Source organism: Ricinus communis, chromosome 2, assembly GCF_019578655.1.
Source record: "Ricinus communis isolate WT05 ecotype wild-type chromosome 2, ASM1957865v1, whole genome shotgun sequence".
Lineage (NCBI taxonomy): Eukaryota > Viridiplantae > Streptophyta > Magnoliopsida > Malpighiales > Euphorbiaceae > Ricinus > Ricinus communis.
Window position 1 is genome coordinate 20,805,356 of NC_063257.1, and position 16,222 is coordinate 20,821,577.

General features: G+C 35.0%; 1 protein-coding gene across 1 annotated transcript; it reads left to right on the forward strand.

Annotated features, from left to right (window-relative positions):
* The first annotated feature begins 8,560 nt into the window (after positions 1-8,560).
* Positions 8,561-13,813, forward strand: LOC8270281 (cation/H(+) antiporter 24). The gene is made up of 3 exons (XM_015717540.3): positions 8,561-8,915; positions 9,197-10,204; positions 12,649-13,813. The coding sequence occupies exons 1-3, from the start codon at positions 8,634-8,636 to the stop codon at positions 13,795-13,797; spliced, it is 2,439 nt and encodes an 812-aa protein (XP_015573026.2). The 5' UTR covers positions 8,561-8,633; the 3' UTR covers positions 13,798-13,813.
* Positions 13,814-16,222: the final 2,409 nt, after the last annotated feature.

The window sequence follows — 16,222 nt, forward strand, 5'->3', positions numbered from 1 at the left end:
GCCATTATGGATGCAGGTGCAGACTTTTTACAACGGCTTGAACTCAGCCATGAGGTAGATGGTGGATGCAGCTGTATGTGGGGCCATCAATAGTAAGACGCCAGAGCAAGCCTATAACTTAATTGAGGAGATGGCCATGAACACATATCAGTGGCAGTCTTTTAGAAGTAGGCCAGGATAACAGGGAGTGGTGAACCAGGTAGATTCTACATCAGCCTTGGCAGCTCAAGTGGAGCTTTTGGCCAAGAAAATCAACCAGCTCTAGATGCTAGTCTATGTAGCATAACTTGGCTGCGAGTTTTATAGTGGCCCGCACTACAGTGAAAACCATAATGCATGAGGTATATTTGCTTTTCTTTCATCTTCTTCTGTTGACCATGAACAAGGTGATTATATGGAAAATGCGCCTAGGTAGCAAAACAACCCATATAGCAAAACATACAACCTAGGGTGGACATAGCTCTTAGAAATCAGCAGGCTCCATTTTGTAGTTGGATATATTTTAGGACAGAGGCTTGACAAAAAGTTCCAACCAATCTATTATGCTAGCAAGACATTGACAAATTCCCAAAAGCACTATAACACTACCGAGAAGGAGTTGCTTGCTGTCATATACACTTTTGAGAAGTTCCGCTCATATTTGGTGCTATCCAAGACCATGGTCTACACGGATCATTCGGCGTTGAGGTACTTGTTTGGAAACCATGATGCTTAGTCGAGACTCATTCGTTGGATTTTACTTTTGCAAGAGTTCGACATTGAGATCATGGATAAGAAGGGTGCGAAGAACTTAGCGCATATCACCTTTTGGGATTGGAGAATCTGAGCCTAGATGCACTTGATGAAAGGGCTATTGATGACAGTTTTCCGGATGAGTACTTGTGCTTTATTTAGGTATCTCTAAATATCCCTTGGTTTTTCGATTTTGCAAATCACTTGGTTGCAAAGGTCTTACCAAAGGTTTATGACATTTCAGCAAAAGAAGAAATTCTTTGCTGATTTGAAGTACTACATTCGGGAAGTCCCTTTTCTGTTTCGAGTTTGTGCAGACTAGGTGATTCGGCGATGCGTGTATAGGGAGGAGATCCTCCATATTTTGAGGCATTGTAATGAGGGACCGACGGGAGGTCATCAAGCAGCTAACCATATTGCTAGGAAGGTTCTTGATGCTGGATTCTATTGGCCGACTATCTTTTAGGATGCTAGAGCATTCGTGCAAGTTTGTGATGCATGCCAGAGGTCAGGTAACATCTCTGCTCGTGATGAGATGCCCCAAATGAGCATTCAAGCGGTTAAGATTTTTGATGTTTAGGGCATTGACTTCATGGGGCCCTTTCCTTCTTCTTTTAGCAATAAATATATCCTTATTGCTGTTGAGTATTTATCTAAGTGGCCAGAAGTGCAGGCTTTCCCTACTAATGATGCTCGAGTCGTTACTAAGTTCTTTAAGCGATTGTTTGCTAGATTTTGCACACCTAGGGCAGTAATTAGTGATAGAGGGACTCATTTTTGTAATGCTCAACTGGAGAGAGTACCTAAGCGATATGGAGTGACCCATAGATTTTCTATCTATCATCCGTAGACTAGTGGGCAAGTAGAGGTTACCAATAGGGGTTTGAAATGCATCTTAGAGAAAACTGTGATAGTAAGGAGGAAGGATTGGGCGAATAAGTTAGATGATGCACTTTGGGCATTTAGGACAGACTATCGTACTTCTATAGGTTTTACACCTTATAGGCTTGTGTATGGGAAAGCTTGCCATTTACCTGTAGAGTTAGAGCATAGAGCCCTTTGGGCCTTGAGAACTTGCAATTTTGATGTTGATTCTGCAAGTAAACAGAGATAGTGGCAGCTCAATAAGTTGGATGAGTGGCGCCAGCAAGCTTATGGTAACTCATTCATCTACAAGGAGCGGACCAAAAAGTGGCACGATAAGCAGTTGAGGGGCTACAAGGAGTTTCAAGTTGGAAATTGAGTTTTGCTCTATAATTCACGTCTCCGTTTGTTTCCAAGAAAGCTCTAGAGTCGTTGGTCAGGCCGTTCATGATCCAGCAGGTGTTCCCATATGGCATGGTTGAATTGCATCATCCCAATAAAGGAAATTTCAAGGTGAATGGCCATCGCTTAGAGCATTATCATGGAGACTCGTTTGAGGTTGAGGAGCGCGTCAATATGGTTTGTTCCAGCGAGAGTGACCTTTTGCATGAGTCCAGCTACATGGCTCGATCAAAAGAAGCACTCTAGGGAGGCATTCCAGAGCTTATCCTTTGCATTTCTACATTTTTTAGAATTTTGTTATTTTTATTGTTTTTATTCTTGGTTGAAAATTACTTGGTTGTGTAGATTATTGGTCTATACAGGTGTTAGTGTACAAAATAGAGTGAAAGCACATTTCTAGGCATCAACACGGGCTTGGCACGATTTCCAACATGGTCCGTGTCTCGAACACGGTCCACAACACGAACCAGTCGGTAGAGAATGGCTATAAATACGTAGAATTATAACCATTCTCTGCCGACTGGCTATTTATTTAGGAGTTATTTGTTTCCTTGTTTATTTAGGAATCTTGACCATCTCTTATTCCCTTTCTTTAAGGAGTTATTTGTTTCCTTGTTGATTTAGGAATCTTGGCCGTATATCCTAGTCATTTTAGGATTAGGATTATTTTGTTTTAAACTCTATAAATAGAGCTATATAATTCGGCAAAAGCATATATAATCTTTGATTGAATAGAAAACCTTGTTTTTGCTTAAAGAGTTTCTTTGAGTGTTCTTGAGATTAAAGCTTATTGTTTACGTTTTGATTTCACTTCTACCTTAATTTAATTCTATTAACTTGTTAGTTTCTAGGATTAATTAAGCTCATCTCATTATAGCTATTGATCTTGTTTCTTTATAAATAAGGGTGATAGTTCCGCAAATAAATTTTGGCAAACCTTATAAGTATTGATCTTGGCGTGTAATCTTCTCTTCCAAAGAAGGTTTACATCATTCACCATTATCCTCTACTATTTTATTTCTCATGTGTGATATATTGTGCATTTATCTTTTTCCTTATTCATTTTGGCAAGCTTGGTGGATCTAGAATATATGAGTTAGAGGATGTGAGGCCTTCTTATCGTCTTAAGGCCACCAGTGGATCTGGTTCTTCTACCATGGCTGCTCTAGATATTCCTACTTTGATGATGCCTGATGTGATTCTAAAGAGCATTCTCTTCCTCCCTGATCTAACTATGCCCTACTGGAGTCCATCAGGCACTATTGATCACCGCTTTACACTAGAGGAAGTGTTCCCCCTAGAGTTCTCTACTAGTGATGGTACTCATTTAATTGACTCTTCCTTGATTCTTTCCACATTATCTACTTTCCTAAAATATGTTAGTAATACTCATACAATATAGAGATTCAAAGAGACCAATTTGAGCATATGCATCGGTTTGCTACTGCTGCCAAGAGACAGTTCTTCATTGTCGGAAAATAATGAAGGGTATGTATAAACAAAACAAATTGTATGATACATATGTTATTATATGCAATGCATGCCTAGTCCTTTGGTTTGTACAAAGAGATCATAAAAGCCTGCATAAGGAGAATGAGGATCAGCACTAGCGGATTGAGACTCTGACACTCCAGCTATCTGCTCTTCGTACCTAGTGTAGGAGTCTGACTCTGATGAAGGGATGGATGATTTTGGGGACGGCTCTAGCAGTTTCTTGTGACTTTGTATTAATTTAGCTTTTACTATTTTTGTTAATACTTTAACTACTGATATTGGTTTTAAAAGAAACAATCCTTTATTTGAGTTTGAGCACCTTATAAATGCTATTTTTTATCATTTATTGTCAATTATACATGTATACAACTTGCTTAAATGATTGAATACATAAAATATAACAAAAAGTAAGATTTTCAGGCTGTCTCAGATTGAAAAATCGATCAACTATAGAGCTTAGTCGATCGGCTCTATGCATAGCCAAACGGTTATGCGCTGCAGAGTCTGAATTTGACTGCACTTCTTGCTCTAGAAATATGCATACTTCCCCCAGCTTCTTCAAACTCAATTCTTATTCTTCTCTTCTTCAAAAACATGACTCAGAATCATTAAAAACCATAACAGGTGATGAATGGATCAAACTTGGAAAATCTTATCTCTCATCTTTCAAGCATACCAAGCTAGACTATGAGTTTCTGCATTCAACTGCTACCTTTTGGTATTCGAAAGCCATGTTTCTTGCTTCAACTTCTAAGAGTTTTGCCTAATGATTTAAGAGTTTACTCTAATTATTGGAGGTTCTAGTGAGTCTACTGATCCTATTTCCTCGCTAAGTCTTACTGAGTCCTTTTCTGGCAAACTCGTTGAGTTATTCAATATGCCCCCAGTTGCGGTAGTTTCCCAAACTGTTGGTGGATATGTTACCCTTACTTCATTCATTTTCTGTTATGAAAAGAAGGAGAGAGGTTCACCTGTTTAGGTTAGAATGGTGAGTTTTTGCATTTATGCCCAATTTCTGTTGATTTTCCTGCAATGAGATAGGGATATCATAATTGCTGGTATTTTTTACAAAGTGGAGCATGGTGCTAATCCAATTCCAGTATTTCCACTTAAAACCATTATTGGGTTAGACAAGTTCAAAACCCATCAAGGACTCACTAGCAGTCTTACTCTTTTGCAAGTAAGCAACCCAAATCTCTCTATTTTTTGTTTAAGCCACCCTTTAGGATTTTCAAGTTAGTAGACTAATGTCTTAACTTTTGCCTAAGCCATCCTTTCGAATTTTTAATATATCATTTTTCCTTATTTCCCTTTCTCTTTTCTTTTCCTTTTTCCTTTTTATAGATTTGGTTGTGCAAAAAGTTTAGGCTGTTGGAGATTCCTAGAGACATTGCCAAGTATGAGCCAAAGCATGTGCAAACTCGCTCCATCATCAAGCTTAAGGCCAATAAAGACTGGATGAAGGGTCTGTCAAACACCTTTATTCGTTGGACCTACCCGTGGTGGAAGATTCGACATTTTACACTTCTAATATATGGGGCATGTGTTCCTTTACCAGGACTTCGAGAGTCCACTTTCTACACTCCATCTAGGCTTTCCAGCCAATACAAGAGAAAATAACTTATCCTCGAGTATCCTCCTGATTTCAAAAGTTTTTCATTGAGACAGGACTTTCTAGAAAGATTGAGAGGTTGTAGCCTCGCCATACCATGATGTGAAACATCAATGCTAAATGTGACCTGACCACTAATGATAACTACAAGGCTTGGGTTTCCCTTCTTATCAGCACTACACCTAGTTTTGCAAGAGATAAGAGAACTAGGGTACTCTGTACCGAGTCTAAGGAAAATATGGCAAAGAGGAGAAAATAAAAATTGCTTCTATTATAGATCTTATTGTGGGCGGTGGTTTCGAGCATGCACCTAATTATCTCTAACAACTATGGTACCGCAACGCTTTTCAACCTAATTGGGAACACGCTAGCTAGTCATTGAGACTAGCACGAAGAGAAAGAGTCGCAACCCAAGTAATTTTCCAAGATCTTCTACTAATTCAATGGCGTACTAGATTCCATAAGGAAGCTTCCCCATATCCAAAGATGGATTCAAAAACCAACTTCCTTATTTGTGTATCCCTACTTTTAATTTTATTAATTAATAGCTTATTCCCTATAAATGCAACATAATAATTCTACATATCACGCATTACAACATGTGAGGTATACCTAAGTCTAGCCCATTTTAGATTTAGCCCAATTCTCTTTTTATGTAATTAGCCTAAGTTAACTATTCAATTTTGTACAAAGAGGCCCACTTAATCGAGCCTAATTACAATTTATAATTTGATTACCAAGTATTTATCCTAAGTGGGCTATAATTACATGCCAATGCCCAATTTAATTTTTGTATTCTAAGTGGGTTTATTAATCAGTTAAATATGGCAAAGTCCGTTAAGTCCAAATGAGTTTTATGATTTAAGCCTAATATATCATCCTTTAGCCTAATGAGCTACAAATTACATGCCAAAGCCTAATTACAAGCTTTAGGCGGCAATTTCAGGCACAAACCCAAGTGCCTCTAGCGACTACGACACTGCAAGACTTTTCAACCTAATAAGGAACACGCTAACTACTCATAAATACTACCGCAGAGAAAGGGAGTCATCACTCGGGTAATTCTCCGAGACACTTTTACTACTTGTAGTGTGTTTCTAGATTCCATAAGGAAGCTTCGCCACATCTAGAGATGGATCCAAAAGCCAACTTCCTTATTTGTCTATGGTTATTTTTAATTTTATTATTTAGTGGGCTTTTTCCTATGAACACAACAATTATAACTCTATAATTAATTACTACAGCATGTGAGGTCCATCTAAGTCTAGCCCATTTTAATTAGGTCTAATCCCATTTATTTTGTTAGCCTAGTTGTACTATTTAATTATGCATGAAGCCCACCTAGTCTAGCTCAATTACAGATTATGCTTTGATTGCCAAGTTTTTAACCTAAGTAGACTATTCATTTATATGCCAAGGTCCAATTAGGTTTTCCTATTCTAAGTGAGTTTGTTAATTGATTTTAAATATGGTACAAGCCTACTAAGTCTATATTGATTTTAATTTATGTTGAAATTACTGATATTTAACTTAATGGACTATATTTTACATGTAAAGCCCAATTTTAGTCTAAGTCTAGGTGTTAAATTTTAATTTTCAATCAAGCATCACAAATCTGCCATTCATTCACATAGTAAAGTAAAAATAAAGGAAAGCAGTAAACCTAAACTATTACAACTCTTCTTACAACTAAATACGCTTTAAAAACATCAAATCTAGGTCTGGAAAGGCCAAAAATGACAATTAGGGCCGAAAATCTTCAAACAAGATGAATTTAGGATGAACAGCCGATTGGTGACCTTACAGAGCCGGTCAGCTCAACACCTCTAGAACAGTTGATTTTGCTTTGGTTTTGGCTTCTCCACTGTTCAAAATTCGATTCACATGCATAAAACACATCAAATGTGATTAGTACATGTAACATCATAGGACAAAGGCATAAAACAATTGGTTTTAAGGCAAGAAAATGTAAAACGACTAAAAAATAAATTTACAGTAGACAAGACTTCTTTTCATGGAAATTTCTTAAAGCTAACCATATGAATCTAATAAAAGTAGATCTAATCATTCACACATGCATATTATCATCAAGGCAAAGAAATTCTAACATGTTAACCTACTCATATAATCATCAGATCTAAAATTCAAGAAGAGCATGTAATCCGATTCAAAACCGTATCATAAAAATAGTAATAGATTGCTAAAATCCAAATCTAAATATATAGAATATGTAAATCATTAACAGTTATCATACATCAACTCTAGCAGGTTTTTAATAAGATAAAATCACAAGAAAAGAGTAAAAGATATGTTGATAATTTCAGATTTGGGAACCCTTTAGTTGTCACTATATTGTGCAGATCCTTTATTCTTAAGTAATGAGGAGGAGGTACAATCAAGTATGGGGTAAGGATCTAGAGTGTTTAGAGTTTATCTTTGTGTCAGATCTTTGAAAGTAGGCACTACCTCTAGAAAACCCTTTATGTCGTTCTATCAAAGTTACCAAAATGGTATGTCCTTTGTTACTGTGTGTTACTATTAATTGCTATCGATTATCAATAATTGCCTATAACTGCAAATAAATGCTAACCCTAAACCTAGAGTCTCTCTTTCTATTTATAGAAGTAATATTTTAGAAAATCCTAGAGAATTTGATAATATCAATAATTAAAAAAGAATTCTTTTTATTTATCGAGATGTTCTAAGGATAAATATAAAACAAAACATTTTAAATTCAAGTTATTATCGATAAAAGGTTTTAGAAGGTATATTTTGGAGTTTTAAATCGAGAAAACACACAAAACGATATCGAAAATCAAAACGGGATCAATTGAGACTGTGTAGAGCTGATTTAACTATACGCAAAGTCGACTGGCTCAAGGGGCCGAAAGTTCTACTTTTTTACATTTTAGTCCTTGAGCTTTAAAAACTGCAGTTTGATTCTACAAACTTAAATATTAAAAATATTTTAAAAAATTTAATTTATTATAATTTTTATAAAATATTAAAAGTTCTATTAATTTTATCTATAAACTCAATATGTATTATTATTTATAATAAAAATAATTACAACAATTGTGACGCACGAGGAAACAACTAATTATTAATAATTATATGCAAAGTAACAAATAAAAAATATTAGTAATTAATTAAAAAAATGATTTACCTCTATTATGTTAAATAAAAAAGAATATTTCTCTAAATTTTCTCCATAACAATGTGGAGATCTCAATTCATATAATAGATAACCTCGTATAGATTACTCAATTTAAGTTTAGCCAAGACAGGTATAATAAATATTCATAAATAAGAAAAACATAAATGAGAGACAGAGAAAGATGATTAATTTATCTCATACATTAGAAGGAAAATTGGTCAACTGAGCTAGCACCCAAATTCACGCTTATCCACATTCATTGAGAATGCCTTCTCTTTCTCTATTAACCTCTCTTTCTCTCTGTCTTTCTTCTTTCTATGTCTTTGTTCTTTCTGCATGTTTTCTTTTGTTCCTTTTTCATAAATTCCTGTTATGGTTAGGGTTTTTCCAGTTTATCATTATCCTGACAGACGGTATACAATGGAAGTTAAGTCAGACTCCACCGTGGAATTCAATCGTATTGCTACTCAAGTTGTAGAAATATGTGAAAAAATTCATGCGCCTCATCCGTTAGGGATTTTCTATGGAGAAAACCCTTTGGAATACTCATTTAGCCTTGTTTTATTTGAGCTTATTTTAATCATTGTATTGTCTCGGATTGTTCGTCTACTTCTCAAACCTTTAAAGCAGCCCAGAATTGTCTCTGATATCATTGTAAATTTCTTTTTCTATTTCTTCTCAAATCCTTTCCTTAATATGCATACTATATTGATGTACGATAGAAAAGGTGACCTAAAATGCGATGACTGAAGATAGGAAATTGAATGTAGCTTTTTTTATTGTTATTATTATTTCATCTATAATTAATGTTTTTATGATGATTTTTGGGCATAATTATTAATGCTCTTTTTTTTGGTTGCTGCAATTAATAATTTGCATTTTTCTCCATTTGTACATCTTAATAACTTTGTTAAATGGATGCATTTTATTTCAAGGGTGGCATTCTCATTGGACCCTCCGTTCTAGGCTGCAACAAGACATTTACTAGTAATGTGTTCCCAGAGAAGGCACAATTTATCGTCAGGAACATTGGAATAATGGGTCTTATGTTTTTTCTTTTCTTATCTGGAGTGAAAATGAATCTCACCCTAGTGACGAAAACAGGAAAGAAACACCTGTACGCTGCTATGGTAGGGGTGCTTTGTCCTCTTTTAGCGACAGGAGCAGCTGGGTTCATTCTCCGATCATCAATGGATAAAGAACTTGCCAGAATCTCTGGGTTCGGAGCAGTTGCTGCAGATTTGGCTTTAACTTCATTTCCTGTTATTTATCTTATTCTTAAAGAGCTAAACTTACTTAGTTCAGAGGTTGGACGAATGGCATTGACAACGGCAATGGTAAGTGATGCACTTGGCATTGGTGCAATTATTGTGTTTGAGGCATTAAAACAAAATGAGGCTAGTCGTGAGAGTGCCCTTTGGTATGTGGTATCTACTATTATAATAGGAGCATTTCTCATTCTCCCTATTCGACGAGTTCTGTGTTGGATTGTTAAGAAAACACCTGAAGGTAAACCTGTTGAGCAAACTTTTGTGATATTTATCTTACTGGGGGTACTGGTCATGGGATTTTTCACAGACATGTTTGGACTAGCCATAGCCAACGGGTCACTATGGCTGGGCCTGGTAATACCTGATGGTCCACCACTAGGAGCTACTATCGTAGAGAGAAGTGAAACCATTGTAATGGAGCTATTGATGCCTTTTTCATTTGCACTTGTGGGGTTATACACAGATGTGTTTGCTATGGTTGATTATGGTTGGATGAAATTGGCACCACTTTTTGCCATAGTTCTAATAGGTTATTTCTCCAAACTAGTTGCTGTTCTGGTGGCTGCCCTCTACTTCGAAATTCCAGTTAAAGATAGTGTGACTCTTAGTCTCATTGTGAATTTGAGAGGTCAACTCGAGCTAATTATCTTTATTCATTGGTTGGACAAACGGGTATGTTTCCTTAGTTTAATTACTTCATTTACAACTTCATAAACAAACATGTGTTATTATTAGAGGTAGCTTCTTTTTATAAGAAACTAAAGTTGGAATAAAAAATTATGAAATTTAATAGAAGTTTATTTCTCCTTAAATAATCTAAGATGTGGATTTAAATTTCTAATTAAGAAACAAACATAATAAAAATGAAATTTAAAATGGCCTCACATTAGAATTAAAATTTTCAGTTCTAAGCATTTTATAAATAAAAATTTCAGTCCTATATATTTTCAGAAAAGTTCTAAATTATATTGGTAGGATCTCAACCATTTTAATTTAAAATGAATGACTAAAGTTTATTGATTCAATATGTAAATATTTAACTTTTTTTGAACCCATAATAGGGTTAGAGAAACCTAACTTGATTCAACTCGAACCTGAAATTAGCAGAACCCAATATCATCCAAATCAAAATTATTCAAACTTGATAAGACCTAAATCTGAAATGATTATAAATCTGATATGATCTATTTGAACTGACTTGATCTGCTCGTTTGCCATTTCTACTTGTACATCATTATGTTATTTTAAAATATTTTACTTGATTTCTTTTTGGTATTTCCTCAAATAACATTAAAAATTTATGGACAAAACATTGCAAACAAAATCTTTCAACCTTATTACAATTTAAAAAATCAATTTTATATCTAATATTTTTCTACAAAAACCTCACATCATAATTAACTATGTATTATAAAAGTAATTCGTTAAAACATAAAAGTCAAATAATACGAAATTTAAACAAATATATATTAGTAATAGCATATAAATTTGTTTGTATTTCTAAAACAAAATAATATCTTAAAAGAATTTCATATAGTGAATAAAATTATGGTGTTTGTTGACCTCCAAATTAAATATTAGTAAACACAAATTTATCAGTACTATTTGATGTATGAGATTCAATAAGAAATGGCATAAAAACATTAACGTGAAATTTTCCTGAAAATGACTCTTAGATGAGCAGCAACATATATCTCATTAAATATTAAGTTTATAATACCTTAATTCATAATAGATTATAGGTGACAAATTACATCCTCTTAAGAACTTCTTGTTTTGGAGTGGAAAAGATGATGAGGAAAACGAGAAAGGAGAGAAAAGTAGGGTTGAAAGCTAACTTTAGTTCTTTCTTTAGGAAACTAAAGTTGGAATAAGAAATTTTGAGAATTTTAATAGATGTTTATTGCTCCTAAATAATTTAAGATGCAGATTTAAGTTTCTAATTAAGAAACTAAACATAATAAAAATGAAATATAAAATGACCTCCCATTAGAATTAGAATTTTCAGTTATAAGTATTTTATAAATAAAAAAAATTATAATCCTATATATTTTCCTAAAAGCTCTAACTTATATCTGTCAGATTTCAACTATTTAATTGATTGGCTAAAATCTATTTATTCAATATATTAATATAACTAATTTTTAAATCAGTTTAGACTGTTACTTCAAATTAAATAGTTAGTATCCTTTACAGTTATTGTCGTACTTAAACAAATATTATACGATCTTAATTTAAAATTTACAAGATAAAACTCTAAAAGAAAAATAATTTTATAACTTGAAAAATAACTCATTAAATTCTTAAGTAATAAGAATAACAAAATTTAAAATTCTAAGAATTAAAGCCTAAATCCTTTAAATTCAAGATTTAATATTCTTAAAATTTAAGAATTCAACCAAGGAAATGAACCTAAAGAATATATGCACATTTTTGTTACCTCAAATTGAAGAGAAACAAAAATGGCAATTTAAAATTTGAATTCTATAAATACATTATAAAATTGTATCATGTTTAGAAACTACTTATAATACATTAAAAATAGATTGAAAATAATAAAAAGGGTCTTTATATTTTTATAATATACTCTTTTAATCTTTGTAAACAATACATAAATACCACTTCTGGTATGTTTCTCCCATTATTTTATCTGTTTTCTTACAAGTGGAGAGAATTAATCTCCTTTTCTATCTTTTTTCTTCTTTTTTTCTCTCTTAGATCATATGATAAATGTATTAGGCTTTTGATTATGAAATTCAAATAGCATGTGTATAAACAGATAATCTGGATTAATAGCATAACTGCATAAAATTTCCTAATATTTACAATTGCATCTTATAGCAGCATAATTGCGTAAGATTTTCTTTTCCTTCTAATATTTAATGTACTTGTTTAAGAGAATTGCAAGCATATGAACAGATAATTGGGATCCAAAGAACTTAGTAGCAAAATTGAGGGAGACTTTTTTTTCCGTTATATTTATAATTAGAACTGGCATATATATGAACATATAATGGGGATCCAAATAACTTAGTAGCATAATTGCATAAAACTTATATTCCTTATATTTATAATTATGTCGTACTTCTTTAAGAGAATTGCATGTATATGAACAGATCATCGGGATTCAAATGTTCACAATGCTAGTGTTATTAACAACACTGATGACCGGCATATGCACACCTTTGATCGGCATACTTTACAACCCAACAAGGCCATACATGGTAAACAAAAGAAGAACCATCCAACACAGTCCCCCTGGAAGTGACCTACGAATAGTAGTCTGCATAAATGACAAGGAAAGTGTAGTCAGCCTCATCGATCTCCTGGAGGTCTCATATCCAACTACAACTGGTCCATTCGCAGTCTACGCACTCCATCTGGTTGAGCTTGTAGGCCGTGCAACTCCAGCATTAATAGATCATGAGAAATCCGGAGGGCCTTCAAGGCATGCAGACCATGAAGCCATCCACAATGCTTTAAAACGTTATCAACAAGCAAGAAAAGATAGTGTAAAGGTTCGCTTCTTCACGGTTTTCACAGTAAAGCGAACCATGTACCAGGATATATGTAAGCTGGCTTTACTAAATAAAGCTTCACTCATCATTTTGCCATACGAAAGGAGAAACCTAGAATCAGGTACAGGAACTGAAATTGTGGGTCACGGTCGAGGAATGCAATCAATAAGTTCGAATGTCATAGCTCATGCCCCTTGCTCTGTTGGAATCCTTGTAGACAAGGGTAATACTCATAACACCATTATGGTGAGACCATTTCGGCACTCTTCACACCAGAAATTTGTTGTGCTATTTCTAGGAGGACCAGATTCTCGTGAGGCACTCACATACGCAGACAGAATGGCTCGAAATCCTGACGTTTATCTTACAGTAGTACGGTTCCTTTCACACAACAATACAGGGGATGATGAGATAGAGAAAAAGCTTGATGATGGGATTGTAACATGGTTCTGGGTGAAGAATGAATCAAATGAGAGAGTAGGCTATAAAGAAGTTGTGGTGAAGAATGGAGAAGAAACAATCGCTGCAATTCAGGCCTTCAATGACGATGATAATGATCTATGGATTGTAGGTAGAAAACAAGGGATAAACCCAAGGATCCTTGACGGACTATCAAATTGGAGCGAAAATCTAGAGTTGGGAGTGATAGGAGATTATATTGCATCTTTCGATTTTGGTAGTGCAGCCTCGGTCTTAGTAATGCATCAACAAATAATGAGAGTGCAAGGGACAAATGCAAGTGAATAATAGATGAATTTTAGGGTGTAATTTTTGGTATACATAATAAAATGATTGTGTTGTCCCAAATTATGCAACTACATTTAAAAGCGCCAACAATGAATATGAGAATAAGATATATATATATATATATATATATATATATATATATATATATATATATATATATATATATATATACTTTGAAATAGGATATGGACACACAATTAGTAGAATTTTTTTTTTTTTTGTAAAAGAAAACTTCATTCAAACAAATGAAATATCCCCAGGACAAGCTCATTACAAAAGGAAGGAACTTCCTCTAGAAGAACAACATAGTCATCTAGAGAGGAAGCCCATGAACCTAGGTTATGAGCAACTAAATTGTCTGTGAAGTTCAAGATGCCCGAAATGAATAAGTTCAACAGGACTGGTGATACGAAGGTTCATCTAAAGCAATATGTCACCATCATGGGAACTACTCAGCTAAGTAGGACCCAAATTGTTAAGCTGTTTGTATTATTGCCAGAAAGACCCACTGTGAACTAGTATCATGGTTTGGAAATCGGATAAAGCTGAAGGGCACGATTTGTATAATTCTTTTGTTAAGTAATATGACTATTATACCTAGTTGAAAGTATCAAATAGGGAACTCAGGTTTACTAAACAAAAGCCAAATGAGTCCTTCTCTGATTTCTTGACCAAGTGGAGGAATAAGGTTGAGTTGATAAAAATAAGCCCTCTAAAAAGGACCAAGTTTGTATGGTGGTACGAAATGTTCTTTCTGGATGGATCGAAAGGCTTTAGATGATGAACCCGAAGACTTTCATAGACCTATATGATGATGGATCTCTAGTCGAAGAAATTGAAAACAACAAGAGAAATATAGTACAAACTGGCGGAAGATTAAATTATCAGGCTGGAGGGAGCAGGACTTTAGATGTGAATGATGTCCAGCAACTGAGAAAGTTCTCTAACTTCAGGCAATCTCTCATGAAGATCTTTGAGAGGTTAGTGCAAAATGGCATCTCCAACGGACCACCCTCAAAAACCCACCTAACCCTAATGCACCCGGTTACAAATCCAACACTTATGGTAAGTTCCACCAAGCACCTAGCCACACATAGACAACTGCATCCGACTGAAATATGAAACTCAAGACCTCATCGATGCTAGAAAACTGACCGACCCAGACCATCCTAATACTAGAAGAAACCCCTTACTAAACTACAATAATACACTACCTCCAAACTAAGTGTCAATGATCACCCTTGACTTCAGTGAAGAGGAGGTCATAAACTCTTTTAGGGATATATCCTAACCCGAGCCAAAGCTAGAGCCAAACAGCTCACAAAGAACCTTCACCGATCTAGGGGCACCATTATCCGTGGTATTCTAACATTTGAAATAGAGCAGGATACTCAAGCCTCAATCACCGAGGAAGCAGCCATAACCCTCACAATGGCAAATATTATGAGTATCACCAGGCTTTCGGGCATGTGACAGATCAATGTGACCGTCTCAAGCATAAGATTCAAGACTTAATAGACTGTGGGGAATGGTAGGTTGAGCAAATTTCTCAGTATGAATGTGAAGACCTATTGGAGCAGCCCTCAAGAAAGTTTAGTTTCAAAGTCTGATATTTGAGGCCTCCTTCAGCTGACATTCGAATTATGGATATCGTTCCGAGTGGCTGGAGGTTAGACGATGATCAAGCTGCTTATGAGCCTTTTCTTCTAGAGGTCTAGAAGGAGAGTAAGAAGAAGTCAGTTATGGCCATCGATATCTGGTACAGCTTTAGGGATGAGTGTGAAGTCTAAACATCAAGGCAAACGATATCTAGGCAGACAATGACTCTGACAAAGAAGCTGAACCAGTAGGTAAGGGTGAAGAACAAGGGCACAAGAGCTAACGCAAGTTGAGAAAGCGCTTGAAGAAGGGGATAAAGGGTTTTTATAGCAGCTAAAAAAATACAAGAAAAGGACCGACATTTAGAAGTTGTTGATGCACTTATTGGATCACAAAAAGGCTCTAATCCAAGCCTTGTCTGGTATAAGTATTAGCATAGTAGCTACCCCTAAGGAGATGACCAAAATGGTAACTGACAAAACCACCGGGATGATCACTTTCTTGGATAAGGACTTACCACTCGAGGGAAGAGACCACAACAAGGCTCTCTATATAGTAATAAAGGTGAAAGGAAAAAAACCCATGTGTGAAGATGAATGATGGGTCAGCCATTAATGTATGTCCCTCTCGCATACTCCCTAAGCTAGGATGACTGCGAAAGACCTGAAACCATCAAATATGGTTATCAGAGCCTATGACGAAATGAAGAGAGATGTGGAAGGGATGTTTTCAGCACTGGTAAAAGTGTCCTGTTAAATCTTGGATGGAGTTCACTGTCCTGGATATCCCAATAACTTTTGCTTCGTTATTGGGTAGGCCATGGTTT

Bases quoted from the DNA above. Each gene is read 5' to 3' on its own strand.
- LOC8270281 (XM_015717540.3), top strand. From the start codon at position 8,634: ATGGTTAGGGTTTTTCCAGTTTATCATTATCCTGACAGACGGTATACA. The intron at 8,916-9,196 runs GTAAATTTCTTT...TTTTATTTCAAG, and splicing joins GAATTGTCTCTGATATCATT to GGTGGCATTCTCATTGGACC. The intron at 10,205-12,648 runs GTATGTTTCCTT...GTATATGAACAG, and splicing joins TTCATTGGTTGGACAAACGG to ATCATCGGGATTCAAATGTT.